Below are 25,900 nucleotides of genomic sequence, written 5' to 3' on the forward strand. Positions count from 1 at the left end.
AGTGGTGAGTGGTAAAAGAAGTGTTAACTACTGATACAATACCTTAGTGTGAGTGAGTAAAGAAAAGTGTTAACTACTGATACAATACCTTAGTGTGAGTGAGTAAAGAAAAGTGTTAACTACTGATACAATACCTTAGTGTGAGTGAGTAAAGAAAAGTGTTAACTACTGATACAATACCTTAGTGTGAGTGAGTAAAGAAAAGTGTTAACTACTGATACAATACCTTAGTGTGAGTGAGTAAAGAAAAGTGTTAACTACTGATACAATACCTTAGTGTGAGTGAGTAAAGAAAAGTGTTAACTACTGATACAATACCTTAGTGTGAGTGAGTAAAGAAAAGTGTTAGCTACTGATACAATACCTTAGTGTGAGTGAGTAAAGAAAAGTGTTAACTACTGATACAATACCTTAGTGTGAGTGAGTAAAGAAAAGTGTTAACTACTGATACAATACCTTAGTGTGAGTGAGTAAAGAAAAGTGTTAACTACTGATACAATACCTTAGTGTGGGTGAGTAAAGAAAAGTGTTAACTACTGATACAATACCTTAGTGTGAGTGAGTAAAGAAAGTGTTAACTACTGATACAATACCTTAGTGTGAGTGAGTAAAGAAAAGTGTTAACTACTGATACAATACCTTAGTGTGAGTGAGTAAAGAAAAGTGTTAACTACTGATACAATACCTTAGTGTGAGTGAGTAAAGAAAAGTGTTAACTACTGATATAATACCTTAGTGTGAGTGAGTAAAGAAAAGTGTTAACTACTGATACAATACCTTAGTGTGAGTGAGTAAAGAAAAGTGTTAACTACTGATACAATACCTTAGTGTGAGTGAGTAAAGAAAAGTGTTAACTACTGATACAATACCTTAGTGTGAGTGAGTAAAGAAAAGTGTTAACTACTGATACAATACCTTAGTGTGAGTGAGTAAAGAAAAGTGTTAACTACTGATATAATACCTTAGTGTGAGTGAGTAAAGAAAAGTGTTAACTACTGATACAATACCTTAGTGTGAGTGAGTAAAGAAAAGTGTTAACTACTGATACAATACCTTAGTGTGAGTGAGTAAAAGAAAAGTGTTAACTACTGATACAATACCTTAGTGTGAGTGAGTAAAGAAAAGTGTTAACTACTGATACAATACCTTAGTGTGAGTGAGTAAAGAAAAGTGTTAACTACTGATACAATACCTTAGTGTGAGTGAGTAAAGAAAAGTGTTAACTACTGATACAATACCTTAGTGTGAGTGAGTAAAGAAAAGTGTTAACTACTGATACAATACCTTAGTGTGAGTGAGTAAAGAAAAGTGTTAACTACTGATACAATACCTTAGTGTGAGTGAGTAAAGAAAAGTGTTAACTACTGATACAATACCTTAGTGTGAGTGAGTAAAGAAAAGTGTTAACTACTGATACAATACCTTAGTGTGAGTGAGTAAAGAAAAGTGTTAACTACTGATACAATACCTTAGTGTGAGTGAGTAAAGAAAAGTGTTAACTACTGATACAATACCTTAGTGTGAGTGAGTAAAGAAAAGTGTTAACTACTGATACAATACCTTAGTGTGAGTGAGTAAAGAAAAGTGTTAACTACTGATACAATATCTTAGTGTGAGTGAGTAAAGAAAAGTGTTAACTACTGATACAATACCTTAGTGTGAGTGAGTAAAGAAAAGTGTTAACTACTGATACAATACCTTAGTGTGAGTGAGTAAAGAAAGAAGTGTTAACTACTGATACAATACCTTTTGAGTGAGTAAAGAAAAGTGTTAACTACTGATACAATATCTTAGTGTGGTGAGTAAAGAAAAGTGTTAACTACTGATACAATACCTTAGTGTGAGTGAGTAAAGAAAAGTGTTAACTACTGATACAATACCTTAGTGTGAGTGAGTAAAGAAAGTGTTAACTACTGATACAATACCTTAGTGTGGTGAGTGAGTAAAGAAAAGTGTTAACTACTGATACAATACCTTAGTGTGAGTGAGTAAAGAAAAGTGTTAACTACTGATACAATACCTTAGTGTGAGTGAGTAAAGAAAAGTGTTAACTTACTGATACAATACCTTAGTGTGAGTGAGTAAAGAAAAGTGTTAACTACTGATACAATACCTTAGTGTGAGTGAGTAAAGAAAAGTGTTAACTACTGATACAATACCTTAGTGTGAGTGAGTAAAGAAAAGTGTTAACTACTGATACAATACCTTAGTGTGAGTGAGTAAAGAAAAGTGTTAACTACTGATACAATACCTTAGTGTGAGTGAGTAAAGAAAAGTGTTAACTACTGATACAATACCTTAGTGTGAGTGAGTAAAGAAAAGTGTTAACTACTGATACAATACCTTAGTGTGAGTGAGTAAAGAAAAGTGTTAACTACTGATACAATACCTTAGTGTGAGTGAGTAAAGAAAAGTGTTAACTACTGATACAATACCTTAGTGTGAGTGAGTAAAGAAAAGTGTTAACTACTGATACAATACCTTAGTGTGAGTGAGTAAAGAAAAGTGTTAACTACTGATACAATACCTTAGTGTGAGTGAGTAAAGAAAAGTGTTAACTACTGATACAATATCTTAGTGTGAGTGAGTAAAGAAAAGTGTTAACTACTGATACAATACCTTAGTGTGAGTGAGTAAAGAAAAGTGTTAACTACTGATACAATACCTTAGTGTGAGTGAGTAAAGAAAAGTGTTAACTACTGATACAATACCTTAGTGTGAGTGAGTAAAGAAAAGTGTTAACTACTGATACAATACCTTAGTGTGAGTGAGTGAGTAAAGAAAAGTGTTAACTACTGATACAATACCTTAGTGTGAGTGAGTAAAGAAAAGTGTTAACTACTGATACAATACCTTAGTGTGAGTGAGTAAAGAAAAGTGTTAACTACTGATACAATACCTTAGTGTGAGTGAGTAAAGAAAAGTGTTAACTACTGATACAATACCTTAGTGTGAGTGAGTAAAGAAAAGTGTTAACTACTGATACAATACCTTGAGTGTGAGGTGAGTAAAGAAAAGTGTTAACTACTGATACAATACCTTAGTGTGAGTGAGTAAAGAAAAGTGTTAACTACTGATACAATACCTTAGTGTGAGTGAGTAAAGAAAAGTGTTAACTACTGATACAATACCTTAGTGTGAGTGAGTAAAGAAAAGTGTTAACTACTGATACAATACCTTAGTGAAAGTGAGTAAAGAAAAAGTGTTAACTACTGACCATACAATACCTTAGTGTGAGTGAGTAAAGAAAAGTGTTAACTACTGATACAATACCTTAGTGTGAGTGAGTAAAGAAAAGTGTTAACTACTGATACAATACCTTAGTGTGAGTGAGTAAAGAAAAGTGTTAACTACTGATACAATACCTTAGTGTGAGTGAGTAAAGAAAAGTGTTAACTACTGATACAATACCTTAGTGTGAGTGAGTAAAGAAAAGTGTTAACTACTGATACAATACCTTAGTGCAAGTGACTAAAGAAAAGTGTTAACTACTGATACAATATCTTAGTGTGAGTGAGTAAAGAAAAACTACTGTGTTAACTACTGATACAATACCTTAGTGTGAGTGAGTAAAGAAAAGTGTTAACTACTGATACAATACCTTAGTGTGAGTGAGTAAAGAAAAGTGTTAACTACTGATACAATACCTTAGTGTGAGTGAGTAAAGAAAAGTGTTAACTACTGATACAATACCTTAGTGTGAGTGAGTAAAGAAAAGTGTTAACTACTGATACAATACCTTAGTGTGAGTGAGAAAAGTGTTAACTACTGAAAAGTGTTAACTACTGATACAATACCTTAGTGTGAGTGAGTAAAGAAAAGTGTTAACTACTGATACAATACCTTAGTGTGAGTGAGTAAAGAAAAGTGTTAACTACTGATACAATACCTTAGTGTGAGTGAGTAAAGAAAAGTGTTAACTACTGATACAATACCTTAGTGTGAGTGAGTAAAGAAAAAGTGTTAACTACTGATACAATACCTTAGTGTGAGTGAGTAAAGAAAAGTGTTAACTACTGATACAATACCTTAGTGTGAGTGAGTAAAGAAAAGTGTTAACTACTGATACAATACCTTAGTGTGAGTGAGTAAAGAAAAGTGTTAACTACTGATACAATACCTTAGTGTGAGAAAGTGTGTTAACTACTGAGTGTGAGTGAGTAAAGAAAAGTGTTAACTACTGATACAATACCTTAGTGTGAGTGAGTAAAGAAAAGTGTTAACTACTGATACAATATCTTAGTGTGAGTGAGTAAAGAAAAGTGTTAACTACTGATACAATACCTTAGTGTGAGTGAGTAAAGAAAAGTGTTAACTACTGATACAATACCTTAGTGTGAGTGAGTAAAGAAAAGTGTTAACTACTGATACAATACCTTAGTGTGAGTGAGTAAAGAAAAGTGTTAACTACTGATACAATACCTTAGTGTGAGTGAGTAAAGAAAAGTGTTAACTACTGATACAATACCTTAGTGTGAGTGAGTAAAGAAAAGTGTTAACTACTGATACAATACCTTAGTGTGAGTGAGTAAAGAAAAGTGTTAACTACTGATACAATACCTTAGTGTGAGTGAGTAAAGAAAAGTGTTAACTACTGATACAATACCTTAGTGTGAGTGAGTAAAGAAAAGTGTTAACTACTGATACAATACCTTAGTGTGAGTGAGTAAAGAAAAGTGTTAACTACTGATACAATACCTTAGTGTGAGTGAGTAAAGAAAAGTGTTAACTACTGATACAATACCTTAGTGTGAGTGAGTAAAGAAAAGTGTTAACTACTGATACAATACCTTAGTGTGAGTGAGTAAAGAAAAGTGTTAACTACTGATACAATACCTTAGTGTGAGTGAGTAAAGAAAAGTGTTAACTACTGATACAATACCTTAGTGAGTAAAGAGTGTTAGTAAATACCTTGAAAGTAAAGAAAAGTGTTAACTACTGATACAATACCTTAGTGTGAGTGAGTAAAGAAAAGTGTTAACTACTGATACAATACCTTAGTGTGAGTGAGTAAAGAAAAGTGTTAACTACTGATACAATATCTTAGTGTGAGTGAGTAAAGAAAAGTGTTAACTACTGATACAATACCTTAGTGTGAGTGAGTAAAGAAAAGTGTTAACTACTGATACAATACCTTAGTGTGAGTGAGTAAAGAAAAGTGTTAACTACTGATATAATACCTTAGTGTGAGTGAGTAAAGAAAAGTGTTAACTACTGATACAATACCTTAGTGTGAGTGAGTAAAGAAAAGTGTTAACTACTGATACAATACCTTAGTGTGAGTGACTAAAGAACTGATACAATATCTTAGAGTGAGTAAAGAAAAGTGTTAACTACTGATACAATACCTTAGTGTGAGTGAGTAAAGAAAAGTGTTAACTACTGATACAATACCTTAGTGTGAGTGAGTAAAGAAAAGTGTTAACTACTGATACAATACCTTAGTGTGAGTGAGTAAAGAAAAGTGTTAACTACTGATACAATACCTTAGTGTGAGTGAGTAAAGAAAAGTGTTAACTACTGATACAATATCTTAGTGTGAGTGAGTAAAGAAAAGTGTTAACTACTGATACAATAATACTACTGATACAGTGTGAGTGAGTAAAGAAAAGTGTTAACTACTGATACAATACCTTAGTGTGAGTGAGTAAAGAAAAGTGTTAACTACTGATACAATACCTTAGTGTGAGTGAGTAAAGAAAAGTGTTAACTACTGATACAATACCTTAGTGCAAGTGAGTAAAGAAAAAGTGTTAACTACTGATATAATACCTTAGTGTCAGTGAGTAAAGAAAAGTGTTAACTACTGATACAATACCTTAGTGTGAGTGAGTAAGAAAAGTGTTAACTACTGATACAATACCTTAGTGTGAGGGAGTAAAGAAAGTGTTAACTACTGATACAATACCTTAGTGTGAGTGAGTAAAGAAAAGTGTTAACTACTGATACAATACCTTAGTGTGAGTGAGTAAAGAAAAGTGTTAACTACTGATATAATACAATACCTTAGTGTGAGTGAGTAAAGAAAAGTGTTAACTACTGATACAATACCTTAGTGTGAGTGAGTAAAGAAAAGTGTTAACTACTGATATAATACCTTAGTGTGAGTGAGTAAAGAAAAGTGTTAACTACTGAAACAATACCTTAGTATGAGTGAGTAAAGAAAAGTGTTAACTACTGATACAATACCTTAGTGAGAGTGAGTAAAGAAAAGTGTTAACTACTGATACAATACCTTAGTGTGAGTGAGTAAAGAAAAGTGTTAACTACTGATATAATACCTTAGTGTTAACTAGTGAGTAAAGAAAAGTGTTAACTACTGATACAATACCTTAGTGTGAGTGAGTAAAGAAAAGTGTTAACTACTGATATAATACCTTAGTGTGAGTGAGTAAAGAAAAGTGTTAACTACTGATACAATACCTTAGTGTGAGTGAGTAAAGAAAAGTGTTAACTACTGATACAATACCTTAGTGTGAGTAAAGAAAAGTGTTAACTACTGATACAATACCTTAGTGCAAGTGAGTAAAGAAAAGTGTTAACTACTGATACAATACCTTAGTGTGAGTGAGTAAAGAAAAGTGTTAACTACTGATACAATACCTTAGTGTGAGTGAGTAAAGAAAAGTGTTAACTACTGATACAATACCTTAGTGTGAGTGAGTAAAGAAAAGTGTTAACTACTGATACAATACCTTAGTGTGAGTGAGTAAAGAAAAGTGTTAACTACTGATACAATACCTTAGTGTGAGTGAGGTAAAGAAAAGTGTTAACTACTGATATAATACCTTAGTGTGAGTGAGTAAAGAAAAGTGTTAACTACTGATACAATACCTTAGTGTGAGTGAGTAAAGAAAAGTGTTAACTACTGATACAATACCTTAGTGTGAGTGAGTAAAGAAAAGTGTTAACTACTGATACAATATCTTAGTGTGAGTGAGTAAAGAAAAGTGTTAACTACTGATACAATACCTTAGTGTGAGTGAGTAAAGAAAAGTGTTAACTACTGATACAATACCTTAGTGTGAGTGAGTAAAGAAAAGTGTTAACTACTGATACAATACCTTAGTGTGAGTGAGTAAAGAAAAGTGTTAACTACTGATACAATACCTTAGTGTGAGTGAGTAAAGAAAAGTGTTAACTACTGATATAATACCTTAGTGTGAGTGAGTAAAGAAAAGTGTTAACTACTGATACAATACCTTAGTATGAGTGAGTAAAGAAAAGTGTTAACTACTGATATAATACCTTAGTGCAAGTGAGTAAAGAAAAGTGTTAACTACTGATATAATACCTTAGTGTCAGTGAGTAAAGAAAAGTGTTAACTACTGATACAATACCTTAGTGTGAGTGAGTAAAGAAAAGTGTTAACTACTGATACAATACCTTAGTGTGAGTGAGTAAAGAAAAGTGTTAACTACTGATACAATACCTTAGTGCAAGTGAGTAAAGAAAAGTGTTAACTACTGATATAATACCTTAGTGTCAGTGAGTAAAGAAAAGTGTTAACTACTGATACAATACCTTAGTGTGAGTGAGTAAAGAAAAGTGTTAACTACTGATACAATACCTTAGTGTGAGTGAGTAAAGAAAAGTGTTAACTACTGATACAATACCTTAGTGTGAGTGAGTAAAGAAAAGTGTTAACTACTGATACAATACCTTAGTGTCAGTGAGTAAAGAAAAGTGTTAACTACTGATACAATACCTTAGTGTGAGTGAGTAAAGAAAAGTGTTAACTACTGATACAATACCTTAGTGTGAGTGAGTAAAGAAAAGTGTTAACTACTGATACAATACCTTAGTGTGAGTGAGTAAAGAAAAGTGTTAACTACTGATACAATACCTTAGTGTGAGTGAGTAAAGAAAAGTGTTAACTACTGATACAATACCTTAGTGTGAGTGACTAAAGAAAAGTGTTAACTACTGATACAATACCTTAGTGTGAGTGAGTAAAGAAAAGTGTTAACTACTGATACAATACTTAGTATGAGTGAGTAAAGAAAAGTGTTAACTACTGATACAATACCTTAGTGTGAGTGAGTAAAGAAAAGTGTTAACTACTGATACAATACCTTAGTGTGAGTGAGTAAAGAAAAGTGTTAACTACTGATACAATACCTTAGTGTGAGTGAGTAAAGAAAAGTGTTAACTACTGATACAATACCTTAGTGTGAGTGAGTAAAGAAAAGTGTTAACTACTGATACAATACCTTAGTGTGAGTGAGTAAAGAAAAGTGTTAACTACTGATACAATACCTTAGTGTGAGTGACTAAAGAAAAGTGTTAACTACTGATACAATATCTTAGTGTGAGTGAGTAAAGAAAAGTGTTAACTACTGATACAATACCTTAGTGTCAGTGAGTAAAGAAAAGTGTTAACTACTGATATAATACCTTAGTGTGAGTGAGTAAAGAAAAGTGTTAACTACTGATACAATACCTTAGTGTGAGTGAGTAAAGAAAGTGTTAACTACTGATACAATACCTTAGTGTGAGTGAGTAAAGAAAAGTGTTAACTACTGATACAATACCTTAGTGTGAGTGAGTAAAGAAAAGTGTTAACTACTGATACAATACCTTAGTGTGAGTGAGTAAAGAAAAGTGTTAACTACTGATACAATACCTTAGTGTGAGTGAGTAAAGAAAGTGTTAACTACTGATACAATACCTTAGTGTCAGGTGAGTAAAGAAAAGTGTTAACTACTGATACAATACCTTAGTGTGTGAGTAAAGAAAAGTGTTAACTACTGATACAATACCTTAGTGTGAGTGAGTAAAGAAAAGTGTTAACTACTGATACAATACCTTAGTGTGATGTAAAGAAAGTGAGTAAAGAAAAGTGTTAACTACTGATACAATACCTTAGTGTGAGTGAGTAAAGAAAAGTGTTAACTACTGATACAATACCTTAGTGTGAGTGAGTAAAGAAAAGTGTTAACTAAAGTGTTAACTACTGATACAATACCTTAGTGTGAGTGAGTAAAGAAAAGTGTTAACTACTGATACAATACCTTAGTGTGAGTGAGTAAAGAAAAGTGTTAACTACTGATACAATACCTTAGTGTGGTGAGTAAAGAAAAGTGTTAACTACTGATACAATACCTTAGTGTGAGTGAGTAAAGAAAAGTGTTAACTACTGATACAATACCTTAGTGTGAGTGAGTAAAGAAAAGTGTTAACTACTGATACAATACCTTAGTGTGAGTGAGTAAAGAAAAGTGTTAACTACTGATACAATACCTTAGTGCAAGTGAGTAAAGAAAAGTGTTAACTACTGATATAATACCTTAGTGTGAGTGAGTAAAGAAAAGTGTTAACTACTGATACAATACCTTAGTGTGAGTGAGTAAAGAAAAGTGTTAACTACTGATACAATACCTTAGTGTGAGTGAGTAAAGAAAAGTGTTAACTACTGATACAATACCTTAGTGTGAGTGAGTAAAGAAAAGTGTTAACTACTGATACAATACCTTAGTGTGAGTGAGTAAAGAAAAGTGTTAACTACTGATACAATACCTTAGTGTGAGTGAGTAAAGAAAAGTGTTAACTACTGATACAATACCTTAGTGTGAGTGAGTAAAGAAAAGTGTTAACTACTGATACAATACCTTAGTGTGAGTGAGTAAAGAAAAGTGTTAACTACTGATACAATACCTTAGTGTGAGTGAGTAAAGAAAAGTGTTAACTACTGATACAATACCTTAGTGTGAGTGAGTAAAGAAAAGTGTTAACTACTGATACAATACCTTAGTGTGAGTGAGTAAAGAAAAGTGTTAACTACTGATACAATACCTTAGTGTGAGTGAGTAAAGAAAAGTGTTAACTACTGATACAATACCTTAGTGTGAGTGAGTAAAGAAAAGTGTTAACTACTGATACAATACCTTAGTGTGAGTGAGTAAAGAAAAGTGTTAACTACTGATATAATACCTTAGTGTGAGTGAGTAAAGAAAAGTGTTAACTACTGAAACAATACCTTAGTATGAGTGAGTAAAGAAAAGTGTTAGCTACTGATACAATACCTTAGTGTGGTGAGTAAAGAAAAGTGTTAACTACTGATACAATACCTTAGTGTGAGTGAGTAAAGAAAAGTGTTAACTACTGATACAATACCTTAGTGTGAGTGAGTAAAGAAAAGTGTTAACTACTGATACAATACCTTAGTGTGAGTGAGTAAAGAAAAGTGTTAACTACTGATACAATACCTTAGTGTGAGTGAGTAAAGAAAAGTGTTAACTACTGATACAATACCTTAGTGCAAGTGAGTAAAGAAAAGTGTTAACTACTGATACAATACCTTAGTGTGAGTGAGTAAAGAAAAGTGTTAACTACTGATACAATACCTTAGTGTGAGTGAGTAAAGAAAAGTGTTAACTACTGATACAATACCTTAGTGTGAGTGAGTAAAGAAAAGTGTTAACTACTGATATAATACCTTAGTGTGAGTGAGTAAAGAAAAGTGTTAACTACTGATACAATACCTTAGTGTGAGTGAGTAAAGAAAAGTGTTAACTACTGATACAATACCTTAGTGTGAGTGAGTAAAGAAAAGTGTTAACTACTGATACAATACCTTAGTGTGAGTGAGTAAAGAAAAGTGTTAACTACTGATATAATACCTTAGTGTCAGTGAGTAAAGAAAAGTGTTAACTACTGATACAATACCTTAGTGTGAGTGAGTAAAGAAAAGTGTTAACTACTGATACAATACCTTAGTGTGAGTGAGTAAAGAAAAGTGTTAACTACTGATACAATACCTTAGTGTGAGTGAGTAAAGAAAAGTGTTAACTACTGATATAATACCTTAGTGTGAGTGAGTAAAGAAAAGTGTTAACTACTGATACAATACCTTAGTGTGAGTGAGTAAAGAAAAGTGTTAACTACTGATACAATACCTTAGTGTGAGTGAGTAAAGAAAAGTGTTAACTACTGATATAATACCTTAGTGTGAGTGAGTAAAGAAAAGTGTTAACTACTGATACAATACCTTAGTGTGAGTGAGTAAAGAAAAGTGTTAACTACTGATACAATATCTTAGTGTGGTGAGTAAAGAAAAGTGTTAACTACTGATACAATACCTTAGTGCAAGTGAGTAAAGAAAAGTGTTAACTACTGATATAATACCTTAGTGTCAGTGAGTAAAGAAAAGTGTTAACTACTGATACAATACCTTAGTGTGAGTGAGTAAAGAAAAGTGTTAACTACTGATACAATACCTTAGTGTGAGTGAGTAAAGAAAAGTGTTAACTACTGATACAATACCTTAGTGCAAGTGAGTAAAGAAAAGTGTTAACTACTGATACAATACCTTAGTGTCAGTGAGTAAAGAAAAGTGTTAACTACTGATATAATACCTTAGTGTGAGTGAGTAAAGAAAAGTGTTAACTACTGATACAATACCTTAGTGTGAGTGAGTAAAGAAAAGTGTTAACTACTGATACAATACCTTAGTGTGAGTGAGTAAAGAAAAGTGTTAACTACTGATACAATACCTTAGTGTGAGTGAGTAAAGAAAAGTGTTAACTACTGATATAATACCTTAGTGTGAGTGTTAGTAAATACCTTAGTGTGAGTGAGTAAGAAAAGTGTTAACTACTGATACAATACCTTAGTGTGAGTGAGTAAAGAAAAGTGTTAACTACTGATACAATACCTTAGTGTGAGTGAGTAAAGAAAAGTGTTAACTACTGATATAATACCTTAGTGTGAGTGAGTAAAGAAAAGTGTTAACTACTGATACAATACCTTAGTGTGAGTGAGTAAAGAAAAGTGTTAACTACTGATACAATACCTTAGTGTGAGTGAGTAAAGAAAAGTGTTAACTACTGATACAATACCTTAGTGTGAGTGAGTAAAGAAAAGTGTTAAACTGATATAATACCTTAGTGTTGAGTAAAGAAAAGTGTTAACTACTGATACAATACCTTAGTGTGAGTAAAGAAAAGTGTTAACTACTGATACAATACCTTAGTAAAGAAAAGTGTTAACTACTGATACAATACCTTAGTGTGAGTGAGTAAAGAAAAGTGTTAACTACTGATACAATACCTTAGTGTGGTGAGTAAAGAAAAGTGTTAACTACTGATATAATACCTTAGTGTGAGTGAGTAAAGAAAAGTGTTAACTACTGATACAATACCTTAGTGTGAGTGAGTAAAGAAAAGTGTTAACTACTGATACAATACCTTAGTGTGAGTGAGTAAAGAAAAGTGTTAACTACTGATACAATACCTTAGTGTGAGTGAGTAAAGAAAAGTGTTAACTACTGATACAATACCTTAGTGTGAGTGAGTAAAGAAAAGTGTTAACTACTGATACAATACCTTAGTGTGAGTGAGTAAAGAAAAGTGTTAACTACTGATACAATACCTTAGTGTGAGTGAGTAAAGAAAAGTGTTAACTACTGATACAATACCTTAGTGTGAGTGAGTAAAGAAAAGTGTTAACTACTGATATAATACCTTAGTGTGAGTGAGTAAAGAAAAGTGTTAACTACTGATACAATACCTTAGTGTGTGAGTGAGTAAAGAAAAGTGTTAACTACTGATACAATACCTTAGTGTGAGTGAGTAAAGAAAAGTGTTAACTACTGATACAATACCTTAGTGTGAGTGAGTAAAGAAAAGTGTTAACTACTGATACAATACCTTAGTGTGAGTGAGTAAAGAAAAGTGTTAACTACTGATACAATACCTTAGTGTGAGTGAGTAAAGAAAAGTGTTAACTACTGATATAATACCTTAGTGTGAGTGAGTAAAGAAAAGTGTTAACTACTGATACAATACCTTAGTGTGAGTGAGTAAAGAAAAGTGTTAACTACTGATATAATACAATACCTTAGTGTGAGTGAGTAAAGAAAAGTGTTAACTACTGATACAATACCTTAGTGTGAGTGAGTAAAGAAAAGTGTTAACTACTGATACAATACCTTAGTGTGAGTGAGTAAAGAAAAGTGTTAACTACTGATACAATACCTTAGTGTGAGTGAGTAAAGAAAAGTGTTAACTACTGATACAATACCTTAGTGTGAGTGAGTAAAGAAAAGTGTTAACTACTGATACAATACCTTAGTGTGAGTGAGTAAAGAAAAGTGTTAACTACTGATACAATACCTTAGTGTGAGTGAGTAAAGAAAAGTGTTAACTACTGATACAATACCTTAGTGTGAGTGAGTAAAGAAAAGTGTTAACTACTGATACAATACCTTAGTGTGAGTGAGTAAAGAAAAGTGTTAACTACTGATACAATACCTTAGTGTGAGTGAGTAAAGAAAAGTGTTAACTACTGATACAATACCTTAGTGTGAGTGAGTAAAGAAAAGTGTTAACTACTGATACAATACCTTAGTGTGAGTGAGTAAAGAAAAGTGTTAACTACTGATACAATACCTTAGTGTGAGTGAGTAAAGAAAAGTGTTAACTACTGATACAATACCTTAGTGTGAGTGAGTAAAGAAAAGTGTTAACTACTGATACAATACCTTAGTGTGAGTGAGTAAAGAAAAGTGTTAACTACTGATACAATACCTTAGTGTGAGTGAGTAAAGAAAAGTGTTAACTACTGATACAATACCTTAGTGTGAGTGAGTAAAGAAAAGTGTTAACTACTGATACAATACCTTAGTGTGAGTGAGTAAAGAAAAGTGTTAACTACTGATACAATACCTTAGTGTGAGTGAGTAAAGAAAAGTGTTAACTACTGATACAATACCTTAGTGTGAGTGAGTAAAGAAAAGTGTTAACTACTGATACAATACCTTAGTGTGAGTGAGTAAAGAAAAGTGTTAACTACTGATACAATACCTTAGTGTGAGTAAAGAAAAGTGTTAACTACTGATACAATACCTTAGTGTGAGTGAGTAAAGAAAAGTGTTAACTACTGATACAATACCTTAGTGTGAGTGAGTAAAGAAAAGTGTTAACTACTGATACAATACCTTAGTGTGAGTGAGTAAAGAAAAGTGTTAACTACTGATACAATACCTTAGTGTGAGTGAGTAAAGAAAAGTGTTAACTACTGATACAATACCTTAGTGTGAGTGAGTAAAGAAAAGTGTTAACTACTGATACAATACCTTAGTGTGAGTGAGTAAAGAAAAGTGTTAACTACTGATACAATACCTTAGTGTGAGTGAGTAAAGAAAAGTGTTAACTACTGATACAATACCTTAGTGTGAGTGAGTAAAGAAAAGTGTTAACTACTGATACAATACCTTAGTGTGAGTGAGTAAAGAAAAGTGTTAACTACTGATACAATACCTTAGTGTGAGTGAGTAAAGAAAAGTGTTAACTACTGATACAATACCTTAGTGTGAGTGAGTAAAGAAAAGTGTTAACTACTGATACAATACCTTAGTGTGAGTGAGTAAAGAAAAGTGTTAACTACTGATACAATACCTTAGTGTGAGTGAGTAAAGAAAAGTGTTAACTACTGATACAATACCTTAGTGTGAGTGAGTAAAGAAAAGTGTTAACTACTGATACAATACCTTAGTGTGAGTGAGTAAAGAAAAGTGTTAACTACTGATACAATACCTTAGTGTGAGTGAGTAAAGAAAAGTGTTAACTACTGATACAATACCTTAGTGTGAGTGAGTAAAGAAAAGTGTTAAACTGAGTGTTGAGTAAAGAAAAGTGTTAACTACTGATACAATACCTTAGTGTGAGTGAGTAAAGAAAAGTGTTAACTACTGATACAATACCTTAGTGTGAGTGAGTAAAGAAAAGTGTTAACTACTGATACAATACCTTAGTGTGAGTGAGTAAAGAAAAGTGTTAACTACTGATACAATACCTTAGTGTGAGTGAGTAAAGAAAAGTGTTAACTACTGATACAATACCTTAGTGTGAGTGAGTAAAGAAAAGTGTTAACTACTGATACAATACCTTAGTGTGAGTGAGTAAAGAAAAGTGTTAACTACTGATACAATACCTTAGTGTGAGTGAGTAAAGAAAAGTGTTAACTACTGATACAATACCTTAGTGTGAGTGAGTAAAGAAAAGTGTTAACTACTGATACAATACCTTAGTGTGAGTGAGTAAAGAAAAGTGTTAACTACTGATACAATACCTTAGTGTGAGATACAATACCTTAGAGTGAGTAAAGTGTTAAACTGATAAATACCTTAGTGTTGTTAACTGATACAATACCTTAGTGTGAGTGAGTAAAGAAAAGTGTTAACTACTGATACAATACCTTAGTGTGAGTGAGTAAAGAAAAGTGTTAACTACTGATACAATACCTTAGTGTGAGTGAGTAAAGAAAAGTGTTAACTACTGATACAATACCTTAGTGTGAGTGAGTAAAGAAAAGTGTTAACTACTGATATAATACCTTAGTGTGAGTGAGTAAAGAAAAGTGTTAACTACTGATACAATACCTTAGTGTGAGTGAGTAAAGAAAAGTGTTAACTACTGATACAATACCTTAGTGTGAGTGAGTAAAGAAAAGTGTTAACTACTGATACAATACCTTAGTGTGAGTGAGTAAAGAAAAGTGTTAACTACTGATACAATACCTTAGTGTGAGTGAGTAAAGAAAAGTGTTAACTACTGATACAATACCTTAGTGTGAGTGAGTAAAGAAAAGTGTTAACTACTGATACAATACCTTAGTGTGAGTGAGTAAAGAAAAGTGTTAACTACTGATACAATACCTTAGTGTGAGTGAGTAAAGAAAAGTGTTAACTACTGATACAATACCTTAGTGTGAGTGAGTAAAGAAAAGTGTTAACTACTGATACAATACCTTAGTGTGAGTGAGTAAAGAAAAGTGTTAACTACTGATACAATACCTTAGTGTGAGTGAGTAAAGAAAAGTGTTAACTACTGATACAATACCTTAGTGTGAGTGAGTAAAGAAAAGTGTTAACTACTGATACAATAATAATAAAAGTTAGTGTGTGAGTGAGTAAAGAAAAGTGTTAACTACTGATACAATACCTTAGTGTGAGTGAGTAAAGAAAAGTGTTAACTACTGATACAATACCTTAGTGTGAGTGAGTAAAGAAAAGTGTTAACTACTGATACAATATCTTAGTGTGAGTGAGTAAAGAAAAGTGTTAACTACTGATACAATACCTTAGTGTGAGTGAGTAAAGAAAAGTGTTAACTACTGATACAATACCTTAGTGTGAGTGAGTAAAGAAAAGTGTTAACTACTGATACAATACCTTAGTGTGAGTGAGTAAAGAAAAGTGTTAACTACTGATACAATACCTTAGTGTGAGTGAGTAAAGAAAAGTGTTAACTACTGATACAATACCTTAGTGTGAGTGAGTAAAGAAAAGTGTTAACTACTGATACAATACCTTAGTGTGAGTGAGTAAAGAAAAGTGTTAACTACTGATACAATACCTTAGTGTGAGTGAGTAAAGAAAAGTGTTAACTACTGATACAATACCTTAGTGTGAGTGAGTAAAGAAAAGTGTTAACTACTGATACAATACCTTAGTGTGAGTGAGTAAAGAAAAGTGTTAACTACTGATACAATACCTTAGTGTGAGTGAGTAAAGAAAAGTGTTAACTACTGATACAATACCTTAGTGTGAGTGAGTAAAGAAAAGTGTTAACTACTGATACAATACCTTAGTGTGAGTGAGTAAAGAAAAGTGTTAACTACTGATACAATACCTTAGTGTGAGTGAGTAAAGAAAAGTGTTAACTACTGATACAATACCTTAGTGTGAGTGAGTAAAGAAAAGTGTTAACTACTGATACAATACCTTAGTGTGAGTGAGTAAAGAAAAGTGTTAACTACTGATACCTTAGTGTGAGTGAGTAAAGAAAAGTGTTAACTACTGATACAATACCTTAGTGTGAGTGAGTAAAGAAAAGTGTTAACTACTGATACAATACCTTAGTGTGAGTGAGTAAAGAAAAGTGTTAACTACTGATACAATACCTTAGTGTGAGTGAGTAAAGAAAAGTGTTAACTACTGATACAATACCTTAGTGTGAGTGAGTAAAGAAAAGTGTTAACTACTGATACAATACCTTAGTGTGAGTGAGTAAAGAAAAGTGTTAACTACTGATACAATACCTTAGTGTGAGTGAGTAAAGAAAAGTGTTAACTACTGATACAATACCTTAGTGTGAGTGAGTAAAGAAAAGTGTTAACTACTGATAAATACCTTAGTGTGAGTGAGTAAAGAAAAGTGTTAACTACTGATACAATACCTTAGTGTGAGTGAGTAAAGAAAAGTGTTAACTACTGATACAATACCTTAGTGTGAGTGAGTAAAGAAAAGTGTTAACTACTGATACAATGGTGACTAAAGAAAAGTGTTAACTACTACTGATACAATACCTTAGTGCAAGTGAGTAAAGAAAAGTGTTAACTACTGATACAATACCTTAGTGTCTACTGATACAATACCTTAGTGTGAGTGAGTAAAGAAAAGTGTTAACTACTGATACAATACCTTAGTGTGAGTGAGTAAAGAAAAGTGTTAACTACTGATACAATACCTTAGTGTGAGTGAGTAAAGAAAAGTGTTAACTACTGATACAATACCTTAGTGTGAGTGAGTAAAGAAAAGTGTTAACTACTGATACAATACCTTAGTGTGAGTGAGTAAAGAAAAGTGTTAACTACTGATACAATACCTTAGTGTGAGTGAGTAAAGAAAAGTGTTAACTACTGATACAATACCTTAGTGTGAGTGAGTAAAGAAACTGATACAATACCTTAGTGTGAGTGAAAAGAAAAGTGTTAACTACTGATACAATATCTTAGTGTGAGTGAGTAAAGAAAAGTGTTAACTACTGATACAATACCTTAGTGCAAGTGAGTAAAGAAAAGTGTTAACTACTGATACAATACCTTAGTGTGAGTGAGTAAAGAAAAGTGTTAACTACTGATACAATACCTTAGTGTGAGTGAGTAAAGAAAAGTGTTAACTACTGATACAATACCTTAGTATGAGTGAGAAAAGTGTTAGCTACTGATAAATATCTTAGTGTGAGTGAGTAAAGAAAAGTGTTAACTACTGATACAATATCTTAGTGTGAGTGAGTAAAGAAAAGTGTTAACTACTGATACAATACCTTAGTGTGAGTGAGTAAAGAAAAGTGTTAACTACTGATACAATACCTTAGTGTGAGTGAGTAAAGAAAAGTGTTAACTACTGATACAATACCTTAGTGTGAGTGAGTAAAGAAAAGTGTTAACTACTGATACAATACTACTGATAGTGTGAGTGAGTAAAGAAAAGTGTTAACTACTGATACAATACCTTAGTGCAAGTGAGTAAAGAAAAGTGTTAACTACTGATACAATACCTTAGTGTGAGTGAGTAAAGAAAAGTGTTAACTACTGATACAATACCTTAGTGTGAGTGAGTAAAGAAAAGTGTTAACTACTGATACAATACCTTAGTGTGAGTGAGTAAAGAAAAGTGTTAACTACTGATACAATACCTTAGTGTGAGTGAGTAAAGAAAAGTGTTAACTACTGATACAATACCTTAGTGTGAGTGAGTAAAGAAAAGTGTTAACTACTGATATAATACCTTAGTGTGAGTGAGTAAAGAAAAGTGTTAACTACTGATACAATACCTTAGTATGAGTGACTAAAGAAAAGTGTTAGCTACTGATACAATATCTTAGTGTGAGTGAGTAAAGAAAAGTGTTAACTACTGATACAATACCTTAGTGCAAGTGAGTAAAGAAAAGTGTTAACTACTGATACAATACCTTAGTGTGAGTGAGTAAAGAAAAGTGTTAACTACTGATATAATACCTTAGTGTGAGTGAGTAAAGAAAAGTGTTAACTACTGATACAATACCTTAGTATGAGTGACTAAAGAAAAGTGTTAGCTACTGATACAATATCTTAGTGTGAGTGAGTAAAGAAAAGTGTTAACTACTGATACAATACCTTAGTGCAAGTGAGTAAAGAAAAGTGTTAACTACTGATATAATACCTTAGTGTCAGTGAGTAAAGAAAAGTGTTAACTACTGATACAATACCTTAGTGTCAGTGAGTAAAGAAAAGTGTTAACTACTGATACAATACCTTAGTGTGAGTGAGTAAAGAAAAGTGTTAACTACTGATACAATACCTTAGTGTGAGTGAGTAAAGTAAAGTGTTAACTACTGATACAATACCTTAGTGCAAGTGAGTAAAGAAAAGTGTTAACTACTGATATAATACCTTAGTGTCAGTGAGTAAAGAAAAGTGTTAGCTACTGATACAATACCTTAGTGTGAGTGAGTACAGAAAAGTGTTAACTACTGATACAATACCTTAGTGTGAGTGAGTAAAGAAAAGTGTTAACTACTGATACAATACCTTAGTGTGAGTGAGTAAAGAAAAGTGTTAACTACTGATACAATACCTTACCACTCCTCACATAACAAACAGAATTCCACATTTAAAAGGTGAATAGGCTGGTGCAAAAGTTAACTAATGATCACTCTTTTTGGAAGGTGCCTGAAGAGAACCCATGGAATGAGGTTCTCTAACGTACAAGATCACATTCAGACCACACCCACCAGTACAAGGAGAAAAACACAATAGTCCAATAAGTAATAGAACATGTCACATGGTGTTGAGGGTGCATCAGATCACAATCAACTGGTTAACTCCAGTCCAAAATTGGAGATTTGTCATCTGGTCCACAATAGAAGGAGAGTCCCAATGCTCTCCATCACAAACCCAGGAAACAGAAGGGAAAAGCAACTTCCATTCTGACAAACCAGACAGAACATGTGTGTAGACCCAATACATAACTAACAAAAGGCCATTCAAAATCATAAATTTAGAAGAGCAATTAAATCAGTTAAAATGGTAAAATGTGAAAATAAACCAATCAAAATGACACATTATAAAGTGTAATAACAATAAACCAATCAAAATCATACATGGTGAAGTGTAATAATAATAAACCAATCAAAATTATACAAGATGAAGTGTAACAAAACAATGAGCCAAAAAAACCAAACACAATGAAGTATTATAATGAACCAATCAAACTGGATGCAATATAACATGACACTGGACAATTTGTACCATGATTAAGTGTTTCTGGTAAAATTTTAAATTTTATTTCTAAACTGTCCTGTTGTTTTTTTTAATAAAAAATATTTAATTTCTCACCTTAATTCTCTTGTCTTTTTGTTCCATCATGTCTTTACTGAGTACACCAATTTTAATGGCTAACCAACGGTTTATGGGGATAATCAAAATAGCAAAGAGAAGTCCAGCCAAAAATGCCAGCCCGACTTGTTGGTAGAGTAAAAACAAAGTCACTCCCACTTGAAGAGGCAGGCTCCAAAATTGATGAAAACTCTGGCAAAAGTTGACAATTCGTTCAGAATCTGTACTCATGAAATTGATAATTTCACCAGTGCTGAATGAAGACAGGTTTGTCTTGCTAACACCTAAAGTTTTTCGATAAATGGTGGTGATGATAGCTGCTCGAATCTTCAACCCTACTTTGGTAATCAAATATCCAAACTGACTGCTACAAATAGCAGACAAGAATGTTGCACTGAAGAGGCCTGCTGCATAGTAACATCCATGGCTAGCTGGCTCCAATTTATTTTCCAAAAATGATACAAGTAAATTCAACATTAAAGGTCCAGCAAAACCTAATGAATCAGCTAATAGCTTTAACATACCTATGAGATAAAATTCCTTTCCAAAGCACCTGTGAAGAACCTGCAACAATGAAAACTTCTGGCGTCTCACAAGTGTACCTGTGCCACTACTATCAAAATCTTCATCTATATCATCATTACCATCTTCGGTAACTGGAACTGCTCCCAGAGAAAGAGATTGCATATGAGGCCTAAAACGACAGGTCGATATTTCGAGACTGTAATGAAGCTGGCAGAATGAATAAATCATTGCATGTATTTAACAGCTGTTTCTCTCCCTTTTTCATTAAGCTATGTACCCAGTGAAATGTTAACTTGGATAGAATATTACTGTCATCTTCTGCAACACCCAAGTCTAGCGGATCTTCGTCTTCACGGAACCTTCCATAATTGCTCGTTGGTGTGTCTAACGATGACTGTTGTTCTCTGCTCATAACTCCTGATAGTTCTTCATAGTGCAGTTCCACAGATAAGCCACGTGGCACTAAAGTCAGAGCATATAAAATGTGAAATCCGACTACAATTTCATCTACATATTTCTCCAGCAATCCTTGGAAAGATTCATTATCACGAAGTAGGCTTCCACGAAGCTGTAAAACAGCTGCTACCAAAGTCAGAAGCCAAGCAAGAAGAACTGAAACTGGGCCACGAGTGTTTTCAGTCAAATGAGATCTTAAGTTGAAAAGATAGCCAATGTGTATTAGCCAGCCAAAAGCACATACAGCTGCTGAAATATACTCTACCATTGATAACAAGTCACTAGAAACTAAAAATGTAGGAAAAACTTTAACAATAGAACACAAAAACAATACAGCTGTGATTAAAATTCTGAAGGAAATAATGCACTTTTGATGTGAAAGTCTCACAACCCAGTGGTCACTCCTACCCACGTAACAGGCAGATACAATGGCCATTACTACAGCACTTGGACATACAATGACCAACTCTTGAAAACATTTTCCAAGGGTGTTTCCTTCCCACACCATCAAGTCTGACTGACACAACCAGTACCAGCTGGCCATTTCTTTAGGTTTATTATACCTGAAAGAAAAAGAAAAAAATTACAAATTTTGCAGTTTAATAAACAATCCCTTCAAAATCACAGGAGGAAAGAAGTGATATGACTAACAACAAATCAGGTTGAGTAAGAAAACAACTGTGAACATGCATTTTCAATAAAGTTCGGGTATATATTTTGTTCATAATACAAAGTCTTCAGATATGTCAAGCTTCACACATTAAACCGGATGATCTGAAATATTTGTGTTTCAAAGGGAAATGTTAACTATGGTTCTTCAGTAGGGCTAGTTCTGCCATCCTCAATTTACCATTAGCAAAAGAAAATGGTTTTATGATTATGGTTTAAAAATCTGACAGAGATTTTGGTACAATAAAGAAGCTAACATCTTTTACAAAATTTGGGTAAACATAAATACTTGTTTAACTACTTTTTACATAACTAAATTTCCTTTTAAAAGGTTTGAGTGATTTTTAAAAAACATTAGTGGTACCTAATGTAGGAAAAATTATTCAAAAGTTTCTTACTCAAAGGAAGAATACTAAACAATGAAAAAATACTAGAAGTTTCATAAAGAACACACAAGTTTTCAATAAAGATTTTAAGAATTTATAAAGTAATTGATTGGAAAGGTAAAGGCAAAAGATTAGACACTTTTTGAGTAGAATGTTTCAGAATAATTGATAGGCAATGTTCTTGAGACAAGAAAAAGACAAAATTGACATCTTATTGGCTTTGAGGCAAATTACAAAAAAGACCCCACAAGTAACATACAATTCTTACATGAAGAAACTATTTGATTATTAAATGCTATCCTTTTACACCTACCTTTTTCATTTTTCAGTAAATCATCAATTCCCCTTAAACTACTGTCAATAAATAAAGCTATCTGTATAGCACAAAAAAAATCAGATGCCTTTATCCTGTTAATCCTTCAGATAATCTTGTACACTTCAATAAATTGCCTCTTAACTTTCTTTTCTCAAGAGGAGAAAGAAACATTAACAATATCCTTATAACTCTTCCACTGCTAGAATCATCCTTGTAACCTTCTTCTGAACTTTTTCCAATAAATCAATATACTTTCCCATACCAGGGGGCCAAAACTGTACACTGATTTATACTCAACATATCTTAAAGTATCTCCTTCAAGTTTTATTCACTTTACCACAAGCAATATTGCACTATTTCGATGTCTAAGGAGACTTATCATTCACAGTTATTAAAATAAAACAATGTGTTAATAAATATTTGACAAACATGGCAGTTGATTCAAGTCAAGTTGTAATGATTTAGTAAGTGAGCAAGAAACACTCGAGAATTTAATGCCAGAGCAAACTGTACTAATTTGCTAATTATGCCCCTAACAATATCATTAAAGTAAATATAGAAAATCAAACGCCCAAGCACTGATCCCTGAAGTATCTCATTTGTAATAAGGATTCATACTGACTACATTCTTAAATAACAACCTTTTGCTTTCCTCCATCTAACAATCTTACTGATGCAAGTTTCATAGCTAATTTTTATGGTACACTAATAAAAGATTTTTGAAGATGTGAGCACACTATGTCCACACCATTTCCACTGTCCAGTAACAAGTCCCAAAAAATTCCTAATGCATTAGTAAGACAAAATTTCCCATTGATGAATCCATGTTTGCTTTCATTTATAATATCATATTTCACTAAATAATTATGTTAAATTTCTTTTAACAGACATTCTTGAACTGTTTTCACACTATAAGCTAGGGCTAACTAGTCTTATAACTTTCAGGACATCTGGCATTACTCCCTTTAAAAACAGATGTTACGTGTGAATCTCTTCATTATTACTCTGCTGCCCTACTGAACATAAGAGAGACAGACTCACGTATTTAACCTTTAAAAAACCTTGCTTGGTTCCACTGCTATATCCGTTATTGATAGGTCTTTCTACTTAACACCAAGGGATCAGATCAGTTTTTCTCATAAAATCTTCATGGTCAAGAATATTACTGATATCTTCTCTTGTAAAAATAGAAAAGGTCATGTAAATATTCAGCCAGGTCACTGCCTTCAACAAAAACCTTTGTTAAGAACAAGCTTCATTTTAATACTTTTCTTAAATTTAACATACATGAAAAAATAGACTGTTAAAAAAATTTTAACACAATCAACAAGCTACTTCTCTTCACCCTTTTAGAATATCTAACATTTCTAACTAATCCTCTGACTTTCCTAGTCTGGAAAACCCTCCATCTGTTTATCAATTTAAACATATTGTATTTATCCCAATTTTATCATTTATGTCTATAGTAAGCCTATTAGTTTGATCATTCCTGTCATCCTTTTCCTCTTTTTGGGAACATGTCCATCCTGATTCTGGAACTAAAATCAATTTATTTTTAAAATGTTCCCAAGTCTTCTAAACATCCCCTTTTAACTTATTATCCCAACGAAATAATAATAAAACTTCTTCCACTGCTTCAAAGTGACTTTCTGAAAACTAGAAACTAAAATTTAATATATTTTTATCTCAACATGTAGCAAAATATTAAACCTCAATAAATATATTAAGATAAACAAACATAGCAACACTAACACTCCAATCAGCATCAATGAGAGACTACTCTTCTAAATATACATGTTATAATACTGTTTTATATTCTCACATATTTTACATATCTTACAAAATGCAGAAATGTGCTCTGGAATGGCTATTGCCCATTTGCTAGATTTAAAATTAATCCTCCAATCTATTCAGTGTTTTAATTTCTGTGCCTCAACTTTGGTTATAAATTATTAAAAAAAAAACAGCTTGCACTTCCTTCCTTTAAAATAAAAATGACTGTACAGGTGTGCCCATAAACTGAAAATGATTGCTGACTGACTTCTCACATACTTATTTGCTTCATTTGTTCACACAAATAGTACACTCAGTCTATTGTATCTAATTTTCAATTTACCTATATATATCAATTCCATAAGTTAACAGAAAAAGTGGCTATTGCCCAGGGATCCCAAAATTTGTAGGCTCAAGCTAAAGTCACTGACCTTTAGTTTACCTAAAGCAATTACAAGTAAATAAAATATTTATAGCAATAAACTAAAATCTCGCAACTAACACTTCACAATTTTCAGATAAAATCTGTTACAGAATTATAAATCTAAAGATGTAGTAAATTAGTTTCAGTGAACCCCAACAGCATTCCAAGTATGTTGTTCAAGTTCCAAAACTACAAATTACAATAATATGTATGTCTAAATATGAATGATAATAATTTTCCAAAGTAACCTAGACTTTAACTACAAGTTGTTTTCAGCTTTTCGTGTTTGGAATTAGAAGCTGGAAAGCTAGTTTTGTATTTATACGTTATGGGCCACAAGTAGTAATAATTATACAACGATCACACCTTACATAGACTAATTTTACACTCGAGTTCAAACTGTGGTTTACTCATTAGGAAAAGAAGGTTCAGATGGTAGTGTTATAATTTATAATAACATTGCAATGGATACCCACCTAAAAATATAAAGAACTGGAACCTTGAAATTAGAAAACACAAAAAAAGGACTGTTTATATATATAACATTTGTATGTTTCGTATCTTAAAAAGTAGCTTATCTATACTCTGTATCATCGAATTTATCGCGGGATATTTTCACTGTATTTTATAATGAATTAGAGTTAATCGTAAATACTTTCTTTATCTTAACACTTTTGATAACAGTAGGAATTAATCTAGATGATAGCAAATATCATTTTAACACTTCAACGGGTAAAAGCTGTTAAATTACACGTGCTGACTTGAGGCCAAATCTCAAGTTTTCTGATGAACTTTGACCTACCGGTTGCTTAACACGCACTACAAAATATTAATACATAAACCTACCAGAGCCACCTATTATGTGTGTGTGTATATTTACCTGCGATTGATAAAATACATGAATAACCCAATACTTAGCTTTGAGATTAACAACAAACAAACAAACAAACAAACAAACTTGTTTTTGTTTTTTGGAATTTCGCACAAAGCTACTCGAGGGCTATCTGTACTAGCCGTCCCTAATTTAGCAGTGTAAGACTAGAGGGAAGGCAGCTAGTCATCACCACCCACCGCCAACTCTTGGGTTACTCTTTTACCAACGAATAGTGGGATTGACCGTAACATTATACACCCCCACGGCTGGGAGGGCGAGCATGTTTAGCGCGACGCGGGCGCGAACCCCCGACCCTCGGATTACGAGTCGCACGCCTTACGCGCTTGGCCATGCCAGGCCAACAAAGAAACATT

The 25,900-nt window shown here is 32.7% G+C and overlaps 1 protein-coding gene across 1 annotated transcript in view; it reads right to left on the reverse strand.

Moving 5' to 3' along the window:
- LOC143226728 (ATP-binding cassette sub-family C member 10-like) overlaps positions 1-25,475 on the reverse strand; it is a 73,361-nt gene extending 47,886 nt beyond the window's left edge. Inside the window, 2 exon segments of the mRNA XM_076458087.1 lie at positions 20,104-21,647; positions 25,129-25,475. Of these exon segments, the coding sequence (XP_076314202.1) occupies positions 20,104-20,856 (753 nt within the window). The 5' untranslated portion in view covers positions 20,857-21,647; positions 25,129-25,475.
- Positions 25,476-25,900: the final 425 nt, after the last annotated feature.

Source organism: Tachypleus tridentatus, chromosome 9 (assembly GCF_004210375.1).
Source record: "Tachypleus tridentatus isolate NWPU-2018 chromosome 9, ASM421037v1, whole genome shotgun sequence".
Lineage (NCBI taxonomy): Eukaryota > Metazoa > Arthropoda > Merostomata > Xiphosura > Limulidae > Tachypleus > Tachypleus tridentatus.